The sequence below is a fragment of the Gekko japonicus genome, unplaced genomic scaffold (genome assembly GCF_001447785.1).
Source record: "Gekko japonicus isolate JY-2015 unplaced genomic scaffold, Gekko_japonicus_V1.1 scaffold20, whole genome shotgun sequence".
Classification (NCBI taxonomy): domain Eukaryota; kingdom Metazoa; phylum Chordata; class Lepidosauria; order Squamata; family Gekkonidae; genus Gekko; species Gekko japonicus.
This window is the reverse complement of record NW_015169172.1, coordinates 2061244-2070989: the sequence shown is the minus strand read 5'-3', so window position 1 is coordinate 2070989 and position 9746 is coordinate 2061244. Positions and strand designations below refer to the sequence as shown.

At 40.2% G+C, this 9746-nt stretch overlaps 1 protein-coding gene across 2 annotated transcripts in view; it reads left to right on the top strand.

Annotated features, from left to right (window-relative positions):
* The window catches only part of MIER1 (mesoderm induction early response 1, transcriptional regulator), a 46255-nt gene that overhangs the window by 31047 nt on the left and 5462 nt on the right, over positions 1–9746 (top strand). For both annotated transcript variants that reach the window (XM_015415792.1, XM_015415791.1), the window contains 3 exons: positions 1936–2017; positions 6676–6770; positions 9263–9390. In XM_015415792.1, the coding sequence (XP_015271278.1) occupies positions 1936–2017; positions 6676–6770; positions 9263–9390 (305 nt within the window). The remainder of the gene's footprint in view (positions 1–1935; positions 2018–6675; positions 6771–9262; positions 9391–9746) is intronic.

Sequence of the window (9746 nt, the reverse complement as noted above, 5' to 3'; positions counted from 1 at the left end):
GACCAGCCCCAGCGTTCATCCCCAAAGTTAACTCCTGGTTCCGCAGATAGGAAGATATGGTACTTCCCTCCTTTTCTTCAAACCCTGGCCATGAGATGGTGATGGTCTGGCATCATCTAGACGTGCGTAGGGTTTTGAGTTTTCTATATGGACAGGACCAGGGGGTTGAGAAAGACTGAATCCTTGTTTGGGTATGTTAGTCAGTTGTCCCTGGCAAAGAGTGTCTCCACTTCTGCCCTGAGCAGGTGGATAAGGATCAGTCAGGCATACAAGGTATAGGGGTTAGTACCTCCAATAGGGGTCACAGGGCACTCTATGGGGGGCAGTCACATCGGCGGCATATAGGGCCTTGCCGTACCTAGAAGTCACTTGTAAGGTGGTGACATGGAAATTTGTCTATTCCTTTACAAAGTACTATAGGATTGACAAACTAGCCTCGGCAGAAGCAGCATTTGACAGTAGAGTGCTCCTTCAGTTTTTATGTCCCAGGAGTAAGGAGTCAAGGACTGCCCCACTCCTGGACCACCGGAGAATGGAAGATTTGTATTCACTTACTGTGAAGCTTCCTTCTCGATGGTCCAGAGTGGGGCAGTCCTACCCACCCTCTCTTGATGGACACGACTTCCGGTCCTTTAGGTTTTGCAGTGGTTCAGTTGATCATGAATATGGTCTAACTGATTATGTGATGTGGTGGACTGTTGCTGTTTGTTTGCTCTAATGGTTAAAATACAGGTTTGTATTTGGTTAAGCCCATGGCTGTGATGGTATTCCCCAGTTGTCTGAGGGGGAAGGAGTTATTTTTTAAGTCAGCAGCTCGGAGGTGGCTTTCGGTATGACTGGGGATCAGAGGATAAGCCCCTCCCCTCTGGGATCAAAGTTTGCCAGCCCTGCCTACGAAAGGGGGGGGTGCTTTCCCAGGAGTAAGGAGTCAAGGACTGCCCCACTCTGGACCACCGAGAAGGAAGCTTCACAGTAAGTGAATACAAATCTTCCATTCTTCTTCAGGCTCACCTGGCACCTACGTTACTGTCTTCTAAGCAAAAGGCCCAATGCATGTCTGTTTACCCAGGCTTTTAATTTTAACACCATTTTTATAGCTCAATAGATCAAAATCTACTGGTGGTCTCCAGCCTGAGAGATATTCGGCTGTCCTTAACCCGAGCCACAGCATTTTCCACCCTGGCTCCAACCTGGTGGCTCTCTGTTGAATAACATCCGTGCCCTGCGGGACCCGATACAGTTCCACAGGGCCTGTAAGGCAGAGATGTTCTGCCAGGCATTTGGTTGAGGACCGCAATGGCTCCATCTTTCTGGAACTCCTATCCCTTGCCTCCTTGTGTGGGCAGTGGCACCATCAGGAAAAATTTTAATGCCATCTTTTGGTTACTACGGTGTTTTTGGGTTTTAATTTGTTTTAACGGCTGTATGATATTGTGTTGTACATCGCCCTGAGCCCGTTTTTTCCGGGGGAGGGTGGTTTAAAATCAAATTTAATGAATAAATAATAATAAATAGTGTTTTTTTAGTCTGAAAACTCGTGTTCATCTTAAGCTGTTCAATTACATGTTCTCAAGTTCTCGCTGTTTTTTATGTTGGGTTTTAATTAGCAACTTTCATATTTCATGTTTTTATTATGTTTGCTGCCTTGGACAAGTTTTCTAGAGAGGCAGCATAACAGATTTCTGTATGCATAAATGATAAATTTCACTTTAGCACAAGCTATAATTTGCGGTTGTATGCAGACGGTCAGACTATGATTTACTCTTCCCTATGGATCAGGATAACATCTTAGCTAGAGAATTCAGAATTTCGCAATGGAGGGCAAAACAAACTTGTTGCAGAATCAGTTTCTGATCAAAAATAAAATTGTTGGTTATGTACTCAATTATTGTTTTAGAACAGAATCAGTCACAGAATTTTTTTTCTCTTTCCCAGGCCTTGTATGAGTTAGTGAAATGCAATTTTGATACAGAAGAAGCACTGAGAAGATTAAGATTTAATGTGAAAGCAGCTCGAGGTAGGTATATGTTGTAATTTTTGAAGTGTTAGTGAAAGCTGTTGTCAAAGCAGTTTTGCAATGTTAATGGAAAGATCCTTTCCATAAGACAACTTGTGATTGCTATCAATAGTACTTCCAATATTTCAGTCTGTACCATGTTTAGGCATATGTAGCTTTCTGCCTTGTAGATTTTAGCAGTAGTGTAGTAATTTGACTGTGCAATAGGACCTACTAGCTGGTATAAGTGAGCAAGTTTCCCCATGGCTTACAACGAATCTAGTCAGAAAGTTTTGTGGAAATATGTTTATGTACTAACAAGCTACACGTTCTTTTTTATACATTATGAAAAATACAGTATTTGTAAACTTTTTTTTATATTATTTTTATTGAGTTTTGACATATATGTGAAAACACACACAGACATACAACAAAACAAAACACATAACCCTCCACCCATCAACCCCAATCCATTTAACGGTTTTACTTCTACACCACCTTAATTAATTGCATCTTTTATAACTAATCACCATTCTGTTGCCAGCAAATTAATTTAGCCCATAATCTAGTCCATATTTAATTTCTAACCGCTTATTCCAAAATAAATCGTATACTTCCAATCCTGTTGGAGTCCTTATTTCCCTTTATAATTCTGGCTACCAGACTTAGTGACACTCTGATATTAACGCATCTCCAATGTATTTTCCACTTTCAACTCATCATTACTTAAAACTCCGACCTAATTGAAAGTCCTAAATCATATTCATTTTGTACAAATAAATCTGTGTCCTCTATCTAACCATTCCTAGGTCACTATTTGTCAAAATACCAAAAATCATAGAAGAACCAACATAGAAATAAGCTCCATACTACAGTTCCTATGAGAAAAAAAAACCCACTATGTTAAAATGCCTTTCTACTCTCAATTTCCTTGTACTGGCATTCTTTCAAAAATTAAATCATATTGAGTATGTATATTTATATCCATATCCTCTGTCTGTCCGTTCCTAGATCACTGTTTTTAGGTTGTAAAAATCCTGTGAGGGCCAGCATGCAAAGACCATCTTCTGCCCTAAGTTTCTTTGTATTAGCCTTGTATTGCATTTCTTTCCTGCGTTGATTTTCTGCGTTTTCATTCATATGCCGCTGGTCCTTGTAATCCTTGTCCTTTTTTGGCTTTTTTATGCCCCAGTTCAAAGATTTTTTTAAATAGAAGCCTTTCACTGTCCTTAATCTTTTCTTTATTTTATTTTGCCTTTTCTTCCTCCTCTGTGCATTTAGCGAGCATACTTTTTTAACTTGTCCTGTTTCCAGTCTTGCTTTGTCTATTTCGTCTGCCGTTCCCTCTATCCCAATCTGTAGGTCCTGCTCAGATACGTCTTTCTCTTTAAGAGCAAAGAAGCTACCTTGTTGCTCCCTCTCTTGATTGGTCTGCTGAAGTTCATTCCGCTCCAAAGTATCTTTTGTTTGCTCTATTACATTGTTCTCCTTGTCAAAAGAGCAATTCCGATTCTCAAAAATGTTATCCCACATTTGGTTAAGCACTTTATTTAGTTCAACTTGGAGTGATTTTTGGAAATTATCGGAGCTGAGCTCGCGTATTATTGCGTCCCGTACCTCGTTGCAAATGGAGGACGCTTCCATTTTCTTGAAGGCTCACACCCACTTACTCCAAAAGTTTGCAATTAAACAGTCAGACAAACCAGTAGTCAGACACCATGCCTTTCCACACATCTTCTACAATTATTTATCCGTTTTTTGTCTCTAGCGATAAGTCCAACAGGCATTTGTTCTTACCCCAACCTCTTTCACCGCGCCGCCCGTAAATCTTCCTGGCCGCTTTCTTTGCTGATGTGGGAAGGAGAACCGCCGATAAAAAGGGGGGTATTCAGTAGTTGTATCTGCTTCGATAAGGTTGATTAATGTAAATAATATCCTTTAGGGTGACGTGGAAACAAGAAAAAAGAAAACTCATAGTGATCCCGAAAAGTGGAGTTTAAAATTACTGCTGGCCGCTGCTAATCGGGAACACGGCAGCCATGTTCCCGATCTCAATGCCTCTCCTGCTTCGAGGCAAACCGGTTCACCCCCCGTCCTTGCCAGGGAAACGGGGGGGCCGGTCAAGCCTCATGCTCTTGGTCTCCCTCCAGGAGACCAAGCGGGGCCACCCCGACCCTCGGGGGGCTCCGAAAGAGCGATCACGAGCCAGGCTTCCCCAGGAGCTCCCTAGGGACACACCCGTGGCGCAGCGCTGCACCGCCGGAAGTCCTCCTGTATTTGTAAACTTTAATAGTAGCACTTCGCTAGTACCATTGTGTTTGCAGTCTTCCAAAAACTTATGTCACTATACAGACTCAAACACTAAGTTCAGTATTTATATGGATTTTGCGTATGTGTTAAACGCCGTCAAGTTGCTTCCAATTTATGGGGACCCTATGGATTAATCACCTTCAAAACATCCTATCATTAACAGCCTTGCTCAGGTCTTGCAAACTGGATTTTCCTTTTTTCCTGCTGCCTTCAACTTTTCTTAGCATTGTTGTCTTTTCTCATGCCTCATGTCTTCTCATAATGTGACCAGAGTACAATAGCCTCAGTTTAGTCATTTTAGCTTCTATGGAGAGTTCAGGCATTTGATCTAGAACACACTTAGAGTCATTTTAGCTTCTATGGAGAGTTCAGGCAGGATTTGATCTAGAACACACTTACGGCGGGGAAGGGCGGTTAAGAAATCCAATGTAATAATAATAAAAAATGGTATCTGTAAAACTCTCCTCCAACAACACATTTCAAACAAATCAACTTTCTTCCTATCAGTTCATTGTCCAGCTTTCACACTCACATGTAGTAATGGGGAATACTATGGTATGAATTGATCTTGGTCACCACCCAGCAACACATCCTTACACTCAACAATCTAGCTACTTCATGGCTACCTTTCCCAGTCTTAGTCTCCTTTTGATTCCTTGGTTGCATTCTCCCTTTTGGTTGATGATGAAGCCAAGGAATAGAAAATCTTGAGTTTCAGTTTCTTTAAAGTTGTGTAATTTCTCAGTTGTCATTACTTTTGTCTTCTTGATATTAAGCTGTAATCCTGCTTTGGCACTTTCTGTTTAACCTTTAGCCGTAGTCATTTCAAGTCCTCACCATTTTCTGCCAATAATGTGGGGTCATCTGCATATCTCAAATTGTGAATATTCCTTCCACCAGTTTTCACTCCAGTCTCATTTACATGTAATCCAGTTTTCCTTATGACGTGTCCTGCCTGTAGATTGAAGCGGTAAACAGATAAAATACATGCTTGACTGACACCTTTGCCAATTGGAAGCCATTCTTTTTCTCCATATTCTGTCCTAACAACAGCCTCTTGTCCAGTGTACAGGTTGTGCATCAAAACAATCAACTGTTCTCATTCCATATATTGTAGTCTTTGTTGTAAGATTTTGAAACATCACTTTACTCACATGGAAAATTAATGTGATTGTCCAATGGTTGTTGCAGTCTTTGTCTCCTTTATCAGAATTGGAATGTAGACTGAGCATTTCCAGTCTGTGGGCCATTGCTTTGTTTTCCATATTTATTGGTATACTCTTGTTAAGAGTTTGAACTCCATTTCTGGTGCTTGAAGCAGATCTATTGATACCCCATCTACTCCAGGTGATTTATTTCTTGCAATGGTTCTTAGTGCGTTAGAAAGTTTACTTTCTAAAACTTCAGGTTCTTCTTCAAAAGATTCTTTTTTGAAGGAATCTGTCATCCTTTCATCTTTTCTATATAGTTATTCATTGTATTGTTCCCAACTTTTCTTTATTTTGTCCTGTTCAGTTAATGTATTTCCAAGCTGATCTTTCAGCATGCCTAACTTTGCTTTTGATTTCTTGGTTCTTGCGGAAAGATCTCTTGTTCCTTTTTTGTTGTTCTGTTTCTTTGTATTAGTTATTATAATAGTTCACTTTGTCTCTACCTGCAAGTTTCTGAAACACTGCATTTAGACTTCTGATTCTATTTCTGTCATCTTTTACTTTATGGACTTTCAGGGGATGAAATACAAATATGAATAGATCTCAGATATGTATCTTGGATATAAACACTTCTGGACCTACTTGATTGTCACTAATCCTTTATCATCAACTAGCTGAAGAATCACAGGGGCGTCAGCTGTTGCTGCATGTCCAAAAAGGGGTCGGGTTTTAATATTTTTGGCCTGTTGACGGGAACCAGCCATTCTGATCGTATTACAGTGATCTTGGTGCAGCTTCCCACACTTTGATTTTGTTTTCAAGTGCAATCAAGATGTTTGCTCTGATTGTTATAGTTCTAGAATGGTTTAGGACCAGGGTACTTCAATGCACTTTTACCAATATAAATCTGCCCACAAACTTACTAATTGCATTTTTATTAGTTGCTGGTTTTCTTGCCCTATTTCTAATTGAGTAGTATATTGTAAGGTGCTGTGGAGGTCTTGGCACAGAATAGCAGGGTAGATATATTTTAAATAAATATCTGTCTGGGCCTATTCATTATGATTAGTGTATTGTTGAGTTCACAGTAGTAACTTGCATTAGAATTTTGAATTGGTCATTTTTGTCTTATAATTTAGATTCAGTGTATGTCACTGGCTTTCTGTGTCACTTTGGAGTATGTCATGAAAGTATGCATTATATATTTCTTTAATTCAGAGGAGCTATCTGTCTGGACAGAAGAAGAATGTAGAAATTTTGAACAAGGTTTGAAGGCCTATGGAAAGGATTTTCACTTGATTCAGGCAAACAAGGTTAGTGAACAGAGTACAAAAATACCCATTTGTGCCTTTAAAAAACATACCTGGGTCAGTAACATGGGAGATCTATTTTTCTCCTATTGGTTTGGATTAACTTTGGCTCATATTTCAAAGGGGGAAAATTCTGCAGAATGTGAGAAACAGTTTGAAAATGGACGTGTGCCTTCCTAATACAGTTGGAACGATTGCTGGTGTACATCTCTTCTTTTGGAGAGCCAGTTTGGTGTAGTGGTTGAGTGCGCGGACTCTAATCTGGGAGAACCGGGTTTGATTCCCCACTCCTCCACTTGCACCTGGCTGGATGACCTTGGGCAAGCCATAGGTCTGATAAGAGCTGTTCTTGAAAAAGAGCAGTTTCTGTCAGAGCTCTCTCAGCCCCACCTACCTCACAGGGTGTCTGTTGTGGGGAGGGGAACGGAAAGGAGTTTGTAAGCCGCTCTGAGACACCTTTGGGTAGTGAAAGGTGAGGTATAAATCCAATCTCTTCTTCTTCTTCTTCTTTTTTATGAAGATCAGATGCCAGACATCCTTAACCATAAGATTCAGAAGGACTTTAGTCCTTAACATGTTTTTCTGTTGCACTTCCACTAGTTTGAATAATGCATATAATGAAACTTGAGCCCTAAAACAAGATATTCCTGATGGCCTGGAAATTTTCTTTTGTGTCTGGTTGTGATGCTGTATCTTGATTTGTGGTCCTGGTCATTCTTAGGCTCAGTGTATCATAGTATGACCTCTTTTCTGCAGTTGCAGGATAGCACACTTCCTCTCCTCTGATCATTCTTCTCTTTGCCTGCTTTAATTTTGACATAGATCTTAAGCACGATTATGGCTAACCAGTCTGTACGGCTAGCCAGTTCGTACTTAACTGGAGTTTGCTAACCAGCTTGAACCCAGATTAACTGTGGCTAAAGTGGAAATAATAAATTAAATAAATAAATAAATAAATAAAGATTATTAGGGTCTTTTCTTAATGTTGTTGCTGCTGTAAGAAGTGTAGAAAAATAGGTGCAAGGTGAAAAAAATATATTCTTGTGGATCCCTACGCATTTCACAGTTCGTTGTGTCAGGGGATTATGTCTAAAGTAACTTTGGAAACTATCCCCTGACAAAGAAAATAAATATTTTTTTTTCACCTTGCAATTTTTTTTCTACACTTTTTCTGCATAGTGGTGCAGCCATTCTTGTTTTCTTTGCTGTAAAGAAGTATGCCATTGATCCTACTGGATTTTTTTTCTGTAGTGTTTTTTTATGAGATGTGTTTTCATTTGAATGAAGTTCTGATACTACTGTTTACAGCAGGAGTCCCCAGACTTTTTGAGCCTTTGTGCATGGTGGGTATAGCAACAAAATAGCTGCCATAAAATGGGTGCTACAGGAGGTGAAGCCAGCCACAAAATAATTGCCACAGCTCAACTTCAGTAACACAGTGCAGATTCTTGTGCTGTGGTGGCAGCTTCTGCCAAAGCAACATTTTAAAAAATCTGCAAAGCCAATCAGAAGCCTTGCTGGGCAAAAGCCCTAGCTGGCCCCACCCACTTCCTAAAAATACTTGGTGGGCACCAGGAGAGCTTTTGGCGGGCACCTTGATGCCCACGGGTACCACATTGGGGGGACCCTTGGTTTAGAGGCTCTGGCCAATGGGAAAATACACTAGCAAGTTTGTACTTCCATGGGTGTTTTGCACCATTGTATTCAGAATATGCATTGGTTTTTAGTAGAGTGCTGGCATTCACCTTTAAGGCACTGAACTATTTGATAGAACCTATTCCTCAGTTTTCTCTGTTTCCTATCAAAACCTTTAATGTACCTGTTAAAAGATCACACAAGAAACTGTGAGATCTTGACATATTGATGCTGTGTTGACCTTAACGAAGGTTTTAACTATGTTCTAGGATCAATCTTTTTTAAAAAAACATTATTTGTACTGTTGTGTTGTGCATGGTGTATAGCTAAGCAAGTGCTGTTTTAGGTAAGACTATTTCATATTCTAGCCTTTTATTACTGAAACAAGTAGCTATTAAATGGAGAGATAGGCAGCACAGCTGCTGTGTAACACTAAGCGTTTCCTAACAGGAGAATGCTGCTTGCTACTATCTACTCTGCCTCTCTAGGCTTTATAAAGCAAGCAGTGTGGTAGCATGTGACAGAGGGCAGGTACTCTTGATGGTTGGTTGCTTTCTGCAAGTGTATTTGATGCCTCTGGTGCCCTGCAAACTGTGCACCTATCTAAAGTATCCCATTTGAGGTTTCACTGAACTGGTCCTTTCAAATGAGCATATGTATCATGAACATAAAAATCGAGGAGGGCAGAATGATGTACAGTGTCCTGAGCTCCTTGGAGGAAGGGCAGGATAAAAATGGGATGGATAGAAAATTTATTATGACTGCAGTCCTGTGTGTGCACATTTGGAAGTAAGCTCTAAAATCAGTACACATTCATAGGACTGGACTTGTAAGTGCTGTATTGATTTTTTTCCCCATAGGTACGAACACGATCTGTTGGTGAATGTGTAGCATTTTATTACATGTGGAAAAAATCAGAACGATATGACTTCTTTGCTCAGCAAACACGATTTGGTAAAAAGAAGTACAATCTGCATCCAGGTGTAACGTAAGCAGTGTTGTTTACATGTCCCCTTTTACCTTTGTTTTGCTGCATAGTAAAATCAGTATGAAAGTCGAAGGTTAAATCAGAAGTGGAAAATGTATGTTTGCTGAGCAGTAGTTTGCACTGTCCAGTATGAATTTTCCACTCTTACAACATGAAAAGTTTGCCTTTCCGGACCTGCAGGCATTCTTAATCCTTAGCACTGTCCACTCTGCATAATGTATTAATGCTGTAGTACATATGGTACCATGCCATTTGAAGGGAGCAGATATTGTGCATTAAAAAAAAATCCATGAAGGTAGCAGTATGCATACTCCTAAACAGTTTGGCACTGTGGAGCAGAAGTTGCCTGCAGTGGG